Source organism: Clupea harengus, chromosome 19 (genome assembly GCF_900700415.2).
Source record: "Clupea harengus chromosome 19, Ch_v2.0.2, whole genome shotgun sequence".
NCBI lineage: Eukaryota > Metazoa > Chordata > Actinopteri > Clupeiformes > Clupeidae > Clupea > Clupea harengus.
Window position 1 is genome coordinate 26,196,218 of NC_045170.1, and position 20,471 is coordinate 26,216,688.

General features: G+C 40.3%; 1 protein-coding gene across 2 annotated transcripts; it reads left to right on the top strand.

Annotated features, from left to right (window-relative positions):
• The first annotated feature begins 81 nt into the window (after window positions 1–81).
• Window positions 82–15,747, top strand: LOC105910265 (choline transporter-like protein 4). Of its 2 annotated transcripts, XM_031585963.2 has the most exons (23): window positions 82–3,566; window positions 4,093–4,162; window positions 4,555–4,603; window positions 4,688–4,761; window positions 4,864–4,942; window positions 5,092–5,191; window positions 5,895–6,026; window positions 6,688–6,748; window positions 6,853–6,964; window positions 7,140–7,223; window positions 7,536–7,648; window positions 7,892–8,014; window positions 8,146–8,245; window positions 8,447–8,539; window positions 8,679–8,778; window positions 9,412–9,659; window positions 9,999–10,093; window positions 10,210–10,304; window positions 10,702–10,775; window positions 11,070–11,140; window positions 11,306–11,403; window positions 12,934–13,018; window positions 13,596–15,747. In XM_031585963.2, exons 2-23 carry the CDS (start codon window positions 4,126–4,128, stop codon window positions 13,694–13,696), a joined length of 2,124 nt encoding a protein of 707 aa, XP_031441823.1. In that variant the 5' UTR covers window positions 82–3,566; window positions 4,093–4,125; the 3' UTR covers window positions 13,697–15,747. The 2 variants fall into 2 exon arrangements, with proteins under 2 accessions (XP_031441823.1, XP_012694424.2); XM_012838970.3 differs by having other exon boundaries at window positions 82–4,162.
• Window positions 15,748–20,471: the final 4,724 nt, after the last annotated feature.

Here is a 20,471-nt window from a genome sequence, read left to right on the forward strand (position 1 = left end):
TATACACGCACACTATTCCTTCGCAATGTAATCCACCTGAGGAGCATTGTCTTTCCCTTGCCTATCTACCTCCCTCCCCCTCTTCATCTCATTCCACCCTCCCTCTCATACACACTTTGATAAACCTTTATTGTGCTCCTTCTCTCTCCTACTTGCTCAAACCATTCTGTTGAAGGTACAAGCAGCAATTCTGGGGAAAAGTTGTTGATATTTGAGCTCAACAGCCAATCAGATGACACCCCTCCCTTCTGTGCTTATGTAGCACCGTGTTGCTAGGCAGCCACAGGAATAGTGTGTGGCTTGGTCCATTTACAGAGCCAGGACTACAAACACCTCGGGACACATTCAATCTGAAAACAGTGTGCACCATTTTGCTACGGTATCCAGATTGAACGACTCCCAATCCCAATGTCCACACTCATGGACTCCCAGACTTTGAGGGGCGTTCCTGCTAAATCCATGAGGGCTTAGGGCTGCTCCACTGTGGGGCTGTCAAGTGCACGAGGCTCCCCTCAGACATTATGAGCCCTTTATGCACAGGTTGGGATGTGAAACACAGGGGTTACCAGGGAAAGCCTGGAATCTTAAAGAAGGAACTATATGAACAGGGAGTTAAGATGCTTCATAGAAAAAACACATGGAAACAGAGGAATGCAAGCATATGCTATATTACATACCTATTTGATTCATCAACCATCTCTTTTCATTTTTGCTTAATGATGCCGTTTTAACAAAAAGAGTAGGCTGATTGATAATTTGACAATTCTATTTCATCCACTCTGTAAGGCAACCTTAACACTTGGGAGTCTTGGAGTCCTTTAGGTTAGGGTTCAAAGAAAAGGGATTAGGGGAAATATACAAAAACATCGAGGCATGTCAGTAGGGTTTCTGAGCATGCTAGCATACATGTGCTAAATGTACACAGCATACATGTGGTAAATTTACATAATACATACAATCATAATATGGTATTTACATGATACATACAATATTGGTTGTGGAAAAGATGGGCAGAGAGTATTCAAGTATTGTTGAACAGCTTAGTGGGTATACAGTGTGCTCGTAAGGTTACTATTACAAGGGTAAGTAGAGGAATGGAACCGAAAACTATGTCGATGGTGGCAAATATTTACATTGCCGGAAAATGCTAGAACAGAGAATGGGGTAGAATAAGTGTATGACAGTGTGGTGGGGGTGGGTATGTGTAGGCCGAGGGTTTCTACAAATAGATCAGATGGAGAGACTACAGCAGCATCCCACAGCGAGGGAAGTCTAGGCTAGAAGGGGAAGATATAAACAAAGTGAGGGGATGGAGTTCAGCTGCCAATACGTGTAGATGTGTACTTAATGGATATGGTGATGAACATTGTTTCAATCAGCATTAGAGAACATTTGGTTAGTAGACATCAATTTGCTAAATAGATAAGGAGATAAATGTAGGTAAGCAATTAACAGTAGGTAATATGGACACTTTATCAGTATTATAATTAGCAATATGATATAGAAGGAGAGGGAGAGAGACTGCCTGGCAAGGTGCATGGCAATTTGATTTATGTTTAGTTTTGATGAGGTATGTTTAGCGATGGTTTCTGACATGGTGCATGAGAACCAGGATTGCAAGGGTGGCAGGATACACAACAGTGCCCAACTGGCTGGCGATTGCTGCAACACGCGTCACATGCTGTACCCAGGCTCCGTAAAGGCACTCATTGAGGGGTACAACATGCGCTGTCTGTGTGTGCTAAACTATGTGTTTAGTTGTGATGAGATGTGTTTAGTAATGTTGTCTGGCCTGGTGCATGGGGAATTTTAGTTAGGAACAATAGTAGTGCACAACTGGCTGGCGACAGCCGCAATACGTGCCGTATGCTGTACCCGGGATTCGTCAAGGCACTCCGTTACGGTACAACCTGCGCTGTCTGTATCCCACTCCTGCTAAACATAAAAACATGGCCAGCAAGAAGAAGTGAAGAATGTTACGACAGGTGAAGGGTTTTTGATGCATTATTCATGACTATGGGATGCACTCAATGTATGTCTTTTGTCTCGATTTGGAAAGGATGTCTCCATCTCGGATTGAAGCAGGAATATTATTCCACAGGAGGGGGGCTCGATAGGTTAAGTCTCTGCCTCTTATTGTGCTTTTTGATATTCTTGGTAATACAAGGAGGCCCGCACTCTGGGAACAAAGAGATCTTGGTGGGGAATAGGGGACAACTAATTCCTTGAGGTAAATTGGAGCTAGGCCATTTAGGGCTTTGTATGTTAGAAGGAGAACTTCCTCATCATATTTCTGAAATCAGTTCTACTTTTGACAGGGAGCCAGGGCAGAGGCGAGTATAGGTGAGATATGTTTATATATTTTTTTGTTGTAGTGTGCGAACAGCAGCTGATTGTATAAGCACGAGGCTCTTTTTTAGAAATGTATTGAGTTGTTGCTACATCCGCACAGGAGAGCATTGCAGTAATCTAGGCGTGACGTAATAAAAGTTTGATGAAAACATTTCTTTGAGATCTGTTTTATGAGTGAGTCAAGTAGGAGGTCTTGGTTGATAATTACACCAAGATTTTTGATGCCATGTTTCCTAATGACAGCACCTAAGGGTAGCATGTACAAGGAGAAGAGCAGGGGTCCAGGGGCCGAGCCTTGGGGAACACCATAACTTACTCTGGTGTGATAGGATGACTTATTTTGGACATTAACTAATTATTGATGATCAGAAAGGTGGGATCTAAACCAGGATAGGGCACAGCCTTTGATGATGTTCAAGTTTCTGTCAAATATGATGGTCTATAGCGCATGGTCTATATACGACCTCCAGTCAAGGTAAGTTGACTTACTTGCATTGCAATTCATTCATTTGCAATTAATCTCAGGTAATCATAGTTACAATTTGGCGGCGTGATTGGTTGATCTGTCAATCTCACTATAAACATCTCCATTATCAAAACAACCCCATGCGGCAGACACACCCACTGTCATCCTCATGCAACGCATGCTGTCTGAATGTTCCATTAAGTTACACACAAAGGTGCGATTACATAATAGTGTCTGGTGGAAAATGAGTGGCTGGTAGATTTAAGAATTGCCACTTTGGCTGGTGAAAGAAAGCATTTATTTCAGTAAACAAGTAAAGCAGTAGAGTATGGGAGTCGACCAGAAGTATGTCGTTTTTAGAAATAGCATTTTAACACTTCCTGGTTCCAAAGAAAAAATCCCTATGGAAAAATAAATGGGTTTTCGCAAAATTTGTTAAAATAAGGTGTGAAGAAACAACGCCTGCAGAAAACCCAGAAAAACGGTTTGGTTAGTTAACATATAGTTATAACGTAACTGGTGTAGTAACGAACTGTTGTCTTGCCTCGTAAAGATGTTGCTACCAATATGCTGAAGCAGAAAAAGAATGGACTACAATAGTGTCACTAGCCTCAGGCAACGCCAGGGACTCTCGAGTGGTATCCATGGCTACAGACAACTCTAACTCACACCCCGAGGTTTCTGAAACTTAATGTCTTAAAACTCTAGTGCCAAAAAAATGCTATCAAATCCTTAGGTAATCGATGTGGTAAGTTAAGATGACTTCGTGGTTGTTGTGAGAACACTTGCAATCCCTGATTGGTAAAGCTAGATAGGGTTAGCCTCTGTTCACCTTGTGAAATTGGTGACACATTAAGCTAGTGATGGCTAAACTTAGCTCGTTAGCTTGCCGTTAGACGGCACAAAAAAAACACTATTATAACAAACGTATCAAAGATATATCTACAACATTCCAATGAAACATACACTACACGACAATTATGTTACAGATACATTTATATTCGCTGATGGAGCTCGAGTTTCAACTGTTGCTGTTCGCCATATTTTTTGAAGCCGAACCGGCTGTGGTAAAATTACGCATGCGCGACTCATATCCATCAGTTAATACACGTCACATCATAGACATATATATGTCTATGCGTCACATAACTATGTTGGTAAACCTATGACCTCACAATGAACTACCCAGGTGCATCAGTCGTGGTCATATAGTGATTGTATCTTATGCAGCAAGGTACTACCACCAGGCTGACAGAGCATTTTTGTTTCTCCAGTAGTCCTGTTAAAGAAACGGGCACATTAATTAGATGCTGTTACGAATGACGGACACAAAAATGGAAGAGGGTATGTAGAAGAAATGTGTGGCATTAGTTCTACAATGGCATTAATTCGATTTGACTATTCTTAGCCTAATGGACTTTCTTGATAGTACTAGATAAAGATAATAAGTTATGACAAAGGAAAACCGTTAAAGAAAATATGGTTGGTCATTTGATATTTTTAATCTCATAATTGGGCCATCTGACGGTAACTAGCAATAATCCTTCTAATACACTTATTAGACCTATATGTTCATGTTTTTGTGAAAGAGGCTTGTCTAAGCTGCAAAAGGAACTAACAATTATAAAACTATGAAACACAAATCTATGTTGGCTAGGCTAATTCATGACTAATTTGATTAGGGAGCCAGTACTAATAATCCTCTTTATCAATACAAATCTCTGCCATTGTTTTAGGGCATGTGGCTCCCTATGATCCTGATTTTGATGGACCAGTCCGTAAAAGGTGAGTGCTTCTGGGCCGTCCTTACTGTGTGTAATTCATTTTGCAGCAACTCCAGCCTGTTAATCACTTTGTCTCTTTTAAAAGAAATTGCACAGATCCTATTTGTTTCCTGTTGTTCCTGGCAGCCCTCGCTTGTTACATTGCCCTTGGTGTGACAGGTAAGCTTATAACCATAAGGATGGCCTTTCCAACTAAAAAAGGCCTACATTTGAATTGCCCATTAATGCAACAATTATGACTGGCCCATCTTTCCCTTCTAGCATGGCTCCTTGGAGATCCTCAAAGCATCCTGCATGCACGCAACTCCACAGGGATGTACTGTGGGGCTGGTGATAATAGGTGAAGAACTGTAGAATTTAGCCATTTCCTCTTTTGTCTGTATTCTTGATTTGTATATTTATTCATTTGACACACCCCAGATATATCACAGTACCTTCAAATACTTCATTGGAAGTGACAGGATGTTGATCTCTCTTCTTATGAACTAGACTGAAGCCCAGTGTGTTCTACGTTGACCTTCTGAAATGTGACAAATCGACTAACGCTCTGGCTGCTGCACTGGGAGGTGTCCAATGTCCCACCACTCAGGTACCAATCCAGCAGTGTCTCACATGATCCACTAACATCAAGCTCTACTTTTCTAATCATATAGCCAATTAGTGTGGACATTTTCACACATCTCTTAATTAGTGGTTGCACAAACAAATTTCATTGTGTATCTAATGCACAATGACAAATAATGTCTATTCTATTCTATTCTAATTGTTAAAAGCTGGGCCTTATTTTTAGATCTTTTTGGATACTTTTCTACAGTTTATTTACAGTTATTGAGATAAATAGACAGAGGTGTATCTCTGTAGGTATACTTTCATGGTGTCAGACCCTTATAATAACATTTACATCAATGGCCAAACATTGACATCAATGGCCAAAACAAGAGGTTTACTTTGACATGCTGGCTTGCCTCATAGGATTAACCCATTGTATGGCCGTTTTGCGGTTGCCGGTTTTAACATTCTAACTCAATACTGGACCGATTTCAATTGTTAATTGTCCTTAATAAAAGTTTGGACACCAAAAGAGCTAAAGATAAGGCCCAGGTTGAAAAATCCCAAATTTTCCCTTTAAATATTCACACATTGCTGCCTTGCTCCACATGCCATAGTTTCATCCATATGGTCTTGGAAATGATTATCAGTAGGCTGTTTTGGTTTCCATGTCATCAGGTGACATCACATTCTGTTTTTCTCTCTCCATGTTGCCCCCTCTTTGGTGTCTCTCTCATCTGTAGGTGTGTGTCGAAAAGTGTCCCTCTCAGTACTGGATGCTGCCAGCTGCTGCCTATGCCCCTGCCGCTCAGCCCAAAGACCATTTCCAGCAGGAATACTGTGATCCCCGCCTGGATTTGGAAACAACCAATCTGGTAATACAAAGGCTAGTGCAGTGGCTCCTAAAGTGGGTGGCGGGGCGGCCCCTACGGGCTACAGCAGGGGGGGGGGGGGGGCACATGTGGTGCTGGAGAGCGCTTCCCTTCCATAATCAACTAATCCGGACATGTAAAACACTGACTGTACAAACAGTCATTCTCTCCCGATTCTTTACAGTTACTGACGTAAACAGATGCAGGTGTATCTCTGTAGGGATCCTTTCCACGTTGTCAGACCCTTGTCATAACATGTGGTTTACTGTGATATGCTGCCTTGCCTCATAGAATTACATTGTATAGCCATTTTACGGATGCCAGTTTTTGCGTTGTAGTTCAGTATTGGACAGACATAGATCGTATTTGTCCCTAGTACAAATTTGGACACAAAAGGATCTAAAAATAGGCCCTGGGTTGAAAAATCCCTAAGTATCCCTTTAAAATCCCTAAATATCCCTTTAAAATCCCTAAGTATCCCTTTAAATTGCAGGTATTATGTGAATGTCGATATTTGTGGTGGTGGGGAGGGTGCATATTTTTTCATGTCAAAGGGGGGCCTGTCATTAAAGGTTTGGGCACCACTGGTGCAGGCATGCTGCTTTAAACCATTCTTCATTTGTGCTCTCTTCATTTCTCTTTTAATTATGTTTCCACAATGAAGACTGTCCAGAAGATCCTCGATGGAGACCTGTGTCCGTCTTTTTATACTCCAACAAAAGCAGGTAAGTTGTGTGTAAGATTGCATGGAGTATATGGGAATATGGGAATATTCCCTCCCTCACACACACACACATCTCTCTGTTTCTCTGTTTGTTTCTCTCCCCAGTATCTGGAAGGTGTTTCACAAACTCAGTTTTACTGGATAAGACCCCTAACTTCACCGTAACGAATCAACAGTCATTCAATGAGACCGCTCTTGGCATAATGAACGCCACCAGGTACAAATAGCCATTCACTCCACCACCACAAACACTACAATCAGTCAGTGCAAGTCAGCACAATGTCCTAAACAAAACGAGACTTTAAAGCACAGATGAAAATGTACAGCTCTGCCTAATATCTCTGCCATAATAGAAAAATCCCTCTCTTCTGTGTTTCCTTCTGTTCTCCCAGTGACATAATGACAGTCATCAATAACAGAGGTGTTTGGGTTCGGATCTATGAGGACTTTGCCATGTCCTTGCACTGGATCTTACTGTAAGTTCCCAGCCCCTGTTAATGTTAAGCTCTTCAGTTCAGATGTCCACGGGGCTTGTCACCTCAGATAAGCAACAGTGGTACAGGAGGTAGAGAAGTCGTTTAGTAAGCAGAAGGTTGCTAGTTTGATTCCCTGTCGAAGTGTCCTTGAGCAAGACTCTGAACCCCTAATTGCTCCTGATGTGCAGTGTGCCATCTGTGTAAATGTAAAATGTGTATACATTGTAAGTCGCACATATGTAAGTCGCTTTGGATAAAAGCGTCTGCTAAATGACTAAATGTAAATGTAAAGATAAGCTCTCTGTTTTTCAGATGTCTTGCTGTAGCCATGGTGGTCAGTGCTGTCTTCCTTCTGTTGCTGAGATACTTGGCATCTGTACTGATCTTCACTGTCATCCTCGGAGTGATGGGTGTCGGAGCGTACGGTATGAACTGTGCTGCTCCTGACAATATTTTTGATTATAGAGTAAGGACCTGATTACATGAATATAAAACCGAGGAATCGGTAGCAGAACCCTTAGCAATATGTGCAGTGCCAGTATTTGAATGAAAATACAGTACAGTATTATCTGTAAAAGCATTTTTGTCATTCTTCAATAAAGTCATTCTTCACTTTAACATAATGTATCATAATATAGACTATATGTGTATCATAACACTATTTTCAGGAATATACCAGTGCCATTCCGTGTACAAGCAATACCTCACCTCTGAAACGTCCCTCGGTAATCTGAACTTCAACTCATCTTTTGGTGTTTATCTTCAACTCAAAGAGACCTGGCTGGCTTTAAGTGAGTCATATAATGTATAAAATTGGAATATTTACAACTTTCATATACTGTTTTGTTTGCTTACAGAACAAATATCAGATATCCCAATACAGAGAATAAAATGAACTAAACAAACTTTTTTTCCATGACAGTGATCATCTTAATAGTGATGGAGGTCATAATTATTCTTGTGCTCATAAGCCTTGGGAAGAGTATCTACTTTGCTGTGGATCTTCTAGAGGAGTCCAACAAGTACGGTGGCTCTTTCCTCATGGGATATCAGTGATATGTCTACTAATCTAATCCTAATTCAAATGAGTGGGTTATGCTGTTAGAAGGGTCACAATTTGACTTTGATTGCGTTAACTAAGACTGATAGAGATACTACTGTAAATGATTCAAATGTTTCAATGTGTAATGTATTTAACTATCCTCTCGCTTTTTGAAATACAGGGTAGTTAGCTATGTGACCTCAACGGCATTCTATCCACTCATCACCTTCATGCTGCTGCTGGTCTGTCTGTCCTACTGGGGAATGACCTCCTTGTATCCTTTCACTGTGGAATTACTATATATATATATATATATATATATATACAGTATATATATTTTTTTGGTCAGTGCGCAGCATGACAGTCCACTATTGTGTTCTGCGTTTACGACCCTTGACCTTGACCTTGCTCAGATTTCTAGCCACTTCCGGGGTCCCTCTTTACAGGGTGGTGGCACTCAACACCGCTGGAAACTGCAGCTCTATTACAGGCCTCCAGAGTTGTTCTCCAAATGTGAGTCCCACTTCCTTTCTGAAACTATACTTCTAGCATGTGTATGTAAACTGATGACTACAGTTATGCACATGGCAAGGCCAGGGGGTTTATGGGGGTTTCATATTGTACACATTAATAGTTTAGCATGCTTATACATATCATGAAGTCAGGCCCCCTATTGTAGAGATGTGTGGTCCATGAACACTCAACGCCTCCAGGACTTAATGCACCTATTGTAGAGATGTGTGGTCCATGAACACTCAACGCCTCCAGGACTTAATGCACCTATTGTAGAGATGTGTGGTCCATGAACACTCAACGCCTCCAGGACTTAATGCACCTATTGTAGAGATGTGTGGTCCATGAACACTCAACGCCTCCAGGACTTATTTGCACCTATTGTAGAGATGTGTGGTCCATGAACACTTAATGCCTCCAGGACTTAATGCACCTATTGTAGAGATGTGTGGTCCATGAACACTCAACGCCTCCAGGACTTATTTGCACCTATTGTAGAGATGTGTGGTCCATGAACACTTAATGCCTCCAGGACTTAATGCACCTATTGTAGAGATGTGTGGTCCATGAACACTTAATGCAACCTAATGGAGTTCTTCTTGTTTTGCTTTTCCTCCAATCCTCTCTGTCCAGACGTTTGACTCTTCAAAGTTCTGTTCAATGGCAAACTGTATGTTCTACAAGTATGATGGCTTGTTCAAGACGACCATGGTCTACCTGCAACTAATCAATTTGCTGCTGTTCCTGTGGACTGTGAACTTCTTCCTCACACTGGGGCAGTGTACACTGGCGGGCACATTCTCCTCCTACTACTGGGCTTTTAACAAGCCTGCAGATATCCCGCCCAGCCCGCTGTCCCAGGCTTTTATCCGCAACTTACAGTAAGACCCTCAAAACTAACAAATGGGATGTTAAAAAGAGAATAAAACTGGACATTGACAAAGATACATAAGTCATTTAGAACAACATTAGTGAAGAATGTAACATAAATAAAATTACATAATTTCTACATGAGAACATATTGATTTTCAGCCCTGATGTAATAAATCCAATACTGTTGTTCAGTTATTCACTCACTCAGAGTCACTCAAATAAAGAAGTGTTACAGTGATAATTACTGAAGCTCAGAAGGATGGCTTATCAGGAAGAGCAATGTTATAGATCATTGTTGAGCCCTGATATAAATGGCTGATAATTCATCTTTTTTCTCCAATGTGAAGGTTCCATGTAGGAACCCTGGCGTTTGCTGCTGGTATTCTCCCATTGTTCCAGCCGCCTCGGATCTTTCTGGAATTCTTGTTTCGTAAAAGCATAGGTAACTACTTTTCTCACCCCACTGTAAAATGAACAGTAATACAGTATTTGCAAACTGTTAAGATATTAACATGATCATTAGGTTGTGGTGTTTATTGTTGATATGTCTTCCAACAGGATCTTCTAACCCGATCTCCAAATGCATCAAAAATTGCACATACTGCTTCCTGAATTCCTTTTTACAGATCATGAGCTCAAACGCCAATGTTATGGTCAGTTTTTCTGGTAACACTTCCGCCTACAGAAACTTTACAGATGAAATTGAAATTCAAGTTCAGTCTTTCTAATTGTTCATTGAACATCACCAAACCCAACCCCAACCCCAACCCTAACCATAACGATACATCGTCATTAACAGAGTTTCAACAGTTTGTTTATAATCTGAGCATCTGTAGATAGTCTGTAGGGGACCATCCAGATAAAGGATGAGGATTTGTCTTTGTCAGGCCACATTTCTGTTGTAGCGTCATGTCAGTGATATTATGTGTCAAGCCCTAGTCTGTAAATGTCAATGCTCTATAGCCTTTTAGAGAAATGCCCTGTGACAGTTACACAGAGAGCGAAGAGAGATTTATTTGGAAAAGTAATTGAACTTCGCTTGCTTCACAGGTTTCTGTGTATGGGTACAGCTTCTGGGTTTCAGCCAGGCAAGCACACAGGCTCGTGAAGAGAAATATCCTACGGTAGGGTTTCTTGTTTATGGTTTTTGAGCACCTAATGTTTATGCTGCTTGTTTAGGGGTCCCCCTGACTCTCTGGGACCATGCCTTGAAGTGTGATGGAGATGATATGAACCCAATATCTTCAATGAGGAATGTGTAGATACATCTCGCTGAAATAGTATTACTTGGCATCCAAGTTTCAAGCAAATGCTCAGAGGTTGACAGCACACTTAGATATTATATTATTATTATTATTATTATTATTATATTAGATATTATACTTAGACACTTAGATAACCTCCTATTCTATTCACAGTGTGGAGGCGTTGGATAGTGTAGCAGATGTGCTGCTTTTCTTTGGCAAACTGTTGGTCGTGGGTACAGTAGGTAAGAAAACATTATTCCCTTGTAAAGAGAAACTCTGCTGTTCTTTCAGCTTTTCTAAAGCAATCACAGCAAGTTTCAGTTACATAAAGCAAGGTTGGTGAGTAAACTTGGACTGGTAGATGATGGTTCCTGTTCAAAATACTGGAAATATCTACCTCTTTTTAGGTGTGCTGGCATTTTTGGTGACATTTGGCATCATCGCAATCCCAGGTGATACCATTTTCCAGGCGAGCAAACTCAACTACGCCTGTGTGCCAATCATTGTGAGTGTTGCTACTCTTACGGCTCGTTTCAAAATCATTCTTTTGTTTGTTTGTTTTGTTTGTTTGTTCTTGTGCTAATTCAATGAAAAAATACTGTAATATGTGAATAGGACATCAGATGAAGTTATAAATAACTCAAAATACAATGCATATCTAGTTGTAAATGAAAACGTGGTTCCTCACAGCTAAACCAACCAGGAATCTTTACAGGTTGTGAATAGAATAATTTACAAACAATGTACGAATGTTCTTCCCATGCTATTTGTTTTAGAGCTCATGTGATATAATGTGAGTTCTCCTAGATGCAGTCATAATTCTTATATATACCAGTCCAGTTATGAACACATTTAAAACTCTTATATATACTGTACCAGTTATGAACACTTTTAAAACTCTTATATATACTGTACCAGTTATGAACACATTTAAAACTCTTATATATACTGTACCAGTTATGAACACACTTAAAACTCTTATATATACTGTACCAGTTATGAACACATTTAAAACTCTTATATATACTGTACCAGTCCAGTTTTGAACACACTTAAAACTCTTATATATACTGTACCAGTTATGAACACATTTAAAACTCTTATATATACTGTACCAGTACAGTTATGAACACATTTAAAACTCTTATATATACTGTACCAGTTATGAACACACTTAAAACTCTTATATATACTGTACCAGTTATGAACACATTTAAAACTCTTATATATACTGTACCAGTACAGTTATGAACACATTTAAAACTCTTATATATACTGTACCAGTTATGAACACATTTAAAACTCTTATATATACTGTACCAGTTATGAACACATTTAAAACTCTTATATATACTGTACCAGTTATGAACACATTTAAAACTCTTATATATACGTACCAGTTATGAACACATTTCAAACTCTGTCACATATTGAGGGGGAGGTCCTCATCACTGATGTCCTCATCATTTTCCTGTCATGATCTGTTTGCATAAGTTCATCTTATACATTCAACAGCCTGGCTGGAAAATGGCCCTGTATCCCCATAGTCCATATCTGACCAATCACTATCATAATCCGTGGGGACAGCATCTTTCTCATTTGGAGTGACAACTGCAATGTTGCATGCCTCTTCTAGGCTGTGACCTAGATCCAACATATATATAGAACTTGACTAAATGTGAAACTAAAAGAAAGAACTGAGTAGAAAGTAAATTAGACCAAGAACTATGTATGTGTATAAATATGTGTATATCTAAATGCGCCTAACTGTCATATCGTCGGTCACTATTGTTGGAAAATAAAACAACTAAAATAAATAAAAAGGAATAAAAGTAAAACAAATAAAAACAAGATAAAACAAGAAAATAAGAGATAAAAAATATTACAAAAAAAATTAAAGTGATATTGATGCTTCAATATATATATATATATATATATTATGTATGTCTGTATAATTATACATGCCAAATCCAAAGTCTGCAGTTGAGGTTCATATTTCAAGTAAGTGGTTTTAATATGGGTTGTATGTTTTTAGGTTGTCTTTGTGGGAGCTTACCTCATTGCCCAGGCCTTCTTCAGTGTCTACACAACGAGTGTGGACACACTGTTCATCTGCTATAGTGAGTACCTGTTTCAGTATCGATTCATGTCTATTACGTTCCTCACCCTTTTGTCACCATAACAACCACATTTAGCACTAGCCACTCTGCCCACCCAACATTCAGTTTAATTGGGTGAAAATTGCCATCAACATCACAACAGGACAAACAAAGAGTCCAAATCTTCTTAGATTTCCATGACTTCCACTTTTTGCTTGGATAGTATAAAAACAAGTTTTCCTGAAGAACTTGTTTCCACAATATGGGTAAAACTAAAAGCTTGCTTACTCCACTTGTGACCTAACAGTTTCATTATCTCCTACTGATAACATGGTCATATATCCCTGAATTAAGCCTTTAATAGGAACTGGCATTAAAAGGGCATATCACAGAAGTGAGACACATGGTCTTATTACTGCAATACCTACTACTGCAGAAATGTTTTCCCTCTACGATTACTATACGGACATTTATGTATAGAGCTTTTATTATTGTTTTTATACAACTGTACATGTTGTTTCAATGCTCATGTGTTATTAGTTTATGTTGCACAGGTTGTGTACATACTATGTTATATGAATGTTTTTTTCCCACACAGTGGATGACCTGGAGCGTAATGACGGCACTGTACTGCGGCCATATTACACGACTCGGAACCTCATGAGGGTCCTCCACAAGACAGACTCCATCACCTTCTGAGCCTGCACAACACAGACAATCCCACGGCATGTCTGCCATATTCTTTTCCTTCTATATCATTAAAAATCATATGAACATAACTGAAAATCAGTTGGCTGTATTTGACAAGTTGATCCCATTATCTGTAGCTGCTGTGGCTAAGATGACTGATAGGAACAAGAGGACAGGAAGTGCAATTGCTGATGAATCTACCATTTTGTGTGTATAAACATAATGTATATAACATAAAAACTAAACTTTTGTATTTTTTTGTTATGGTAGTGTTTATCTCCGATGTCACAATAAATGCAGAGTCATATTTGTGTAAAAGCTTGTGATATTACTCCATCTTGTCAGTCTACATGCTGCACAATAATTTCACAACGGGATCTGCCGTTGTCTTTGCCGGTTCCATATCCTTCAGTGCGGTTTGTATTTACAACAGTGGTGTAAAAGTGAGTTCCACACCTCTACATTGTTCTGGAATGGGGCTTTAAGAGAGTGGAGCTACTTCGACAGAAAAAAAGAAAGAACCAGCTATGCTTGCATTCTACAAGTATCCATTGAAGCTTGTGAAGTCTTAATTCACTCGAGAGAAAACGGGAAGTTTGAGAATTAAAAGAAAGAACTTGGAGGAGTATCTTCAACAGCTACATACAGACAATCAGAGGCATGTGGATCTCGTGTTACTGGTAGATATTCCTCCAATTGGAGATATAGGTTCACCAATTAACAATGACCAACCCAGGTAGAGAGATGTGTTGCATTCTCTCGGCTCTAACCAGGTGTTGTGTCTAAAAGGAATTTTGGCATCAAATTCAAGCAGCAAAGACAGAGGGCAGAGACCTCCGTGTGGTATTTTTGTTGATCTCGTGAATGCCTTTGGATCGGTGCTACATAGTCTATTTCAGCATTAGACAGGGCATATTTTGAGGACATTCAGTTATGCTTTAACACAAGTAACTACACCACATCCTGGCAGAATTTGGAGACTGGTATCACGGCAGAATGTACCATTTCAAAATGGAGGTAATTATAAAGGCATCTAAAGGCAACAAGGTATCTTGTTGGTGGTGAAAGGCTGCAGGATGACTCCCATCTGAGCTTGTATGGATGACAACACTGACAACAACCGCTCCATTAACCATCGGCTGTTAGCCAAGTTGAATGACATTTTGAAATGGGCAAGGATGAAAGTGAAACCAGGCAAATGTAGAAGTGTTTCTATCAGTATGGGAAATCTGGTGGAAGAGAAGTTTTATATTGTTTGTGAGGTGATTCCTTCTATTGAAAAAATAACCTGTGAAGAGTTTAGACAGGTGGTACAATTCCACATTGAATGACCAAGGACAGATTTCAGAGCTTAGAGAGTTAATTGTTAAGGCTATCCATTATTGCTAGAGTATCGATATAACCTTCTTGCCTGGTAAACTGAAACGTGGTGCTTGCAGTTTGGGCTTTTGCTCTCCGTAAGGTTGCCTTATGACTATATGAAGTTGGTATTTCAGAGGTGGAGAAATTTTAGAAAGTCATGAATAAGGCAGTTAGGAAATGGCGTGGGGTGCCACATTGTGTAAGTGCTATAACCTTGTATGGAAAATTTATATTGGAGTTACCAATGACCGAATGACCAATGACCGAAGAGTTCAAATGTGCTAAGACCAGCCTGTAGAGTTTGTCACTGTCTAGGTATCCATTAGTCAAGACCCCTGCTCCAACGGTGAAAACAGGGAGGAAGTGGAATCCACTAGAAGCGGTTCAACATGCACAAGGCACATTACAGCGTAGGGATATTGGGCAGGTGGAAGAGCAGGGTTTGGACTATGGGGTAAAGTGCAATTTATACTCGGTTTTTACACAGAAACGTAACACGTAAGTTAAATAAACGCTGTTGTAAGCCCCTTTAAGCAGTCACGTAACACGTAAGTGCGTCCGCCAAAATTTCTCACTATGCAACAAAAACCACGGCGTGCCCACGCAGCCCGCAAAGACTGTGAATGGCTGCTAACCCCATCCTTTCAGGAGTCTCACATTTCCGGTTTCATAGCATAATACCGCCATTTTTAAAGGCCAAGGCAAGACTAGAATGTTTTTGAATCATGAATAGCCTGCAGACCGTCTCACAAGCCTCTTCTTGTTGATTATGAACAAACATAACAGAAGAGGTCCGAAGATATGAGCATCTTTACAAACCCTCTTTAAACACTTATAAGGACGCTCAAATGACCGCGAATTCATTCAGCGCTGTGGCAGTCATTAAAATATGTATCAATAAACAAACTTCTGCATCATGTGATCTGTCTTTTTTCGCCACTGGTACTGAATTGCCAACATTTGTATTTCGTGTAACAAATGTATTCATTTTCCTTTGTCTCGCTGCAATAAATACGCTTACTTTACTCAACATTCAGAAGGGAAAGGGAGATAACCCTGGAGTTAAGAATATAGATCACTTCGGCTCTGGAGCAGTAAACAAAAGTCTCCCCTGTAATCTCAGACTACGATTAGCAGGAAAGGTTAACAACAGGCAAATTAATAAAATACAATACTTAATAGACCGTTCATCTTTTCCATTCGCGTCATGGGGTAGGCAAAAAAACGTTACTCCATCTACTGTTTTGGCGTTGAATCGCTTTGCAACACGCACAACCCTAAAGGAACTATAAATCAAAACAACTGCGCTTATGTATCTTACGTGCGTACGTTTCCGCGTAAAAACCGAGTTTAAAAGACCCTTAAGGCTACATTTCTGCAGAGGAGGCAGATGATAACTAGCTTTGTTTGCGAGCAAGAACTACAAGAACTGTCTGAGAATAAACAAGTTGAATTAACTCTTTGCCGGTTTATGACGGGGACAGCACTGATTTCTTTTGTGCGAGAGAGGAAGAACGTGGGCACCAGGAACGGTCAAACAGGACTGGCAAATGGGGCAAAGGGCGGGACTGGAGATTGTTGACTTTAAGTTCCACAATGTATTGTTGTGACTGCTATGAGACGAGACATGGTGTTATATACTGTATATATATATTTATATATATACTTTATTGAGTTAACAATTCCCTTTGCAGATGTAATTTGAAAGGAAGAAGCTAAAGTATGCAGAACTGGTAGCGGAAGCTAGGCAACGAGGTTGGCAAGCCCACACAAAACACAAGAGATAGGATTTACAGGCTTTGAAGCTAAATCAACCACAACACTTCTGTTGGATTCTGGTTTTAGAGGACGGTCACTCAAAGGAACTTTAAAGGTGTTGTCTGAGGCTGCTGAAAATGCAAGCCAGTTTTTGGGGCTGAGGTGCTGGCAGACTACTTGGGGTAGTGAATTAAACTGAACTTAAACTGAAATACGTGAAATCTTGAGTTGTATCTGTATCATCTCTGGAAGTGACATTTATTCTAACCCATCATGAGTATGGTAGGGGTGTGTTAGGGACGCCGGACACCACTGTTGATTCTTGTGTCGTCGTCCTAATTCAACCAAGGACTGATGGAGGAAGGTCCCTGCTTGAAAACTCCAGTGAAATGCTCACAAAGACAGCTTTGTTGATGTTGTATCCTGCTGCTCAGGTTTTATAATTTGGCAGTCATGTTATAGTGTTTAGCACTTGTGGGCTAGAGACAGCGCCTGTTGTACTGTCAAGAAGTGCCTTTACGGATCCCGGAGACACCATGCGATGCGTGTTGCAGCTGTCTCCAGCCAGTTGCGCATTGTTGTATCTGTAGGTTGGGCAGTTGTTATATTGGTTAGATTGCTGGCTATGAGTACTTGCATGTGACAGTAAGAGGATTGGCCACTGTGGGAAGTCCTCAACCAAAAAGACAAAGAATTTTTATATAAAAAAAGCCATTGAACACCCAGATGTCTCTGCTATCAGGGTTTCTTTGCTGGGCCATTCAGATCCCCTTAAACTTGATTTATTTCCAAACGTACAGTCAGTGACGTGCGGTGAGGTTCGTGGCTGGTGAGGTACAGAAACCAGAAGTGATTTCGTCATTCACTCTAGTTGTTTAAAACATAGACATGTATACATACAAGTTATTGTCTAATACCAGGACTTTTAAACGATTGTTTTTTAAAAAAAATTGTGATAAGTTATACGGCTCAATACTCAACTGACTTGTTAACTTTTACGAAGCTATACGGTAGTGATGGGAAGTTCGGATCATTTTACTGACTCAAATCTTTGAATCTCGTTCAGTAAAATGAACGAATCTTTTTCCGAGTCATTCGTCCATTTCAAGGGGGGGGGGGGGGGGGGGGCGGTGTTGCTCAACATTCTATAGCCAAGTCCCTGGCCTAAATACGTCCACTGCAAGCACGTATCATATTCTCATGTAAGTGCATGTAAACCAGCGGATGCTAATTTAAAAGACATTCCTGCATTCAAATAATATATCATGAAAGTTTGGATGAAATGGTCATTTATTATCACACATTACGCTGCACTGAACTGTAAGTAAAGTACAAAAAAGTTCAAATAACGAAACCTGTAATTATTACTTGTGAACAAATATCATTCACGTCTTACTAAACCTAGTCACGCGAAAGTGAACGAGGTTAACAAATCCTTTCTGTTTCCTCTTCTGAGCCTATGCAGGTTATGTGAAAAATGATCCAAAGATCCGTATCCGAAGACCCAGTCAAAATGAACGAATCATTTCTGTTTGCTGAGCCTATGCAGGTCACGTGAAAAATGATCCAAAGACTCGTATCCGTGAGATGAACGATTCGTTCTTCTGACAACCGAGTCTTTGGATCAATGATTCGTTCTTCTGACAACCGAGTGTTTGGATTAATGATTCGTTCTTCTGCCAACCAAGTCTTTGGATCAATGATTCGTTCATCTGCCGGATACGGGTCTTTGGATCCTTTTCCACGTGACCTGCATAGGCTCAGTACTGGTAGCTAGAGGAAACAGAAATGATTTGTTCATTTCCTGACTCGGTCTTTGTACGAGTCTTTTAGATCCTTTTTCACGTGACCTGCATTCAACGAATCATTTCTGTTTCCTTGGCTGAGCCTATGCAAGTCCCGATGCGCGGCCACGAGAAAATGAACAAATCTTTTTTTGAGAGGACTCGTTACTCTCGAGTCCTTGTAAGGATTCGGTCAAAATGATCACTACTATCACTACTATACGGCTAGATTACCGGAGACGGTTGTGACGATGGTCAAACAGAGGACTGACGAACACTGCGATTGCTTTGTTCTTTAATTCCTGTATCATACACAAACAACAGTTGGCATAGGCAGCATTGCTGACAGGCAAACTTCTTCTGTCTCATTTAATACAACACATTAATCAAATAAAAGTAAACCAGTGCACAAACAATTCGAACAACCATGCACATATTACACACATATAACACACACATTTCGCTATTGGAGCAACATACCTGTATCATACACAAACAACAGTTGGCATACGCAGCATCTGCACAAGTAAAATAAAATGATAAAATACATCAGGTTCAGTATGGCAGCACGGTTAGCTAGCTAACGCTAACGCTAGCTAACTGAACGTGAGGAATGGGAAGTTCCCAGCGAACTATAGCTAATCACAGTGTATATATATAATGAACCTCGTAGTCAAGTGAAAAATACAATCAACTTTCTGCCCATTGACAAAACTGCTTTACAACCAACACAATACATACTAATCATAGAAAATACACGTTACACGTCGAAGTTGTCGACATTCACTGCATCTACCTATCTAAAAGTTTACAAATTGTGATGGTCATTTTGCATAGTGGACCTACCGCTGACAAGCAAACTTCTTCAGTCTCACTTACAGTCCAGACATTGTCACACGTTGAGAAGAGATGACAGGGAAAGCAGTAAAGGCGGTTTCTTGTAGCACAGCCACACAGCCAGTCTTTTCAGGAGTACCACTCCGTTTGAAAAGAGCGAATTATCTTCTGTCCCGTCATTTGAAGCAAACCTTTGAGCTCCGGCATTGGTCTCCCATCACGTTTGGACTGAAAGTCCAGTTTTGAGAACTGCTTCAGCTTAGCAATAAAATCTTCCATTTTCGCCGTCAAGTAGAAGTGTAGAAGAAGAGCAACGTTCCCCAGCATAAACCCGACAGGTGCGCTGTCGCACGCCCCCTTCATTGAGGCAGAGGTACTGTGTGCCTCACCTACATGATTTTTCAATGCGTTTTGAGCTCAGCTCAAAGGTTCTACGCATGCGCACGCATGCGCAAAACCCAGTTTGGAGCGATTGCACAATCCTAGGTGAGGCACTGCCTCCCCTGTCTCCCAGACAGATACGCTGCCTCCCCTGACCGCACGTCCCTCGCTTTCTCCCGTCTATTTGAATAGGACATGCGCAAATTCGGCGATTTTGATTATAAAAATGCTCGAAATGATTGGAATCATGCAGAAATTACACCTATACCACAGATTAGTAGAGAAATATGAATATTTATTTGATTTTATAATTTTTTATTTTATTTTTACTTTTCAAGATGACAGGAGGCACTGCCTCCCCTGCCTCCTCTGACCGCACGTCCCTGCGTACAGTATGTGTATAAGCACTACATCTGAGATTGTTTTAGACGTCAGTCAGATGCAAGAATAGAGGTAGTTCTTAAGCACATATTCTCTTTCCAGATGCTCGAGTCTTTCAAGGGGTTTAACCTTTAAAAAAAACTTTTATTCTTTTTTTAAAGCCTGCCAGGTTATGTGTTAACTTTGAGGATATCCAAAATAGATTCATTGCATTAACAGGTTTGCGTCACCATGCCTATACCCAAAATCCATGCCTTGGGCAGAAAAATTTGCATATTAAA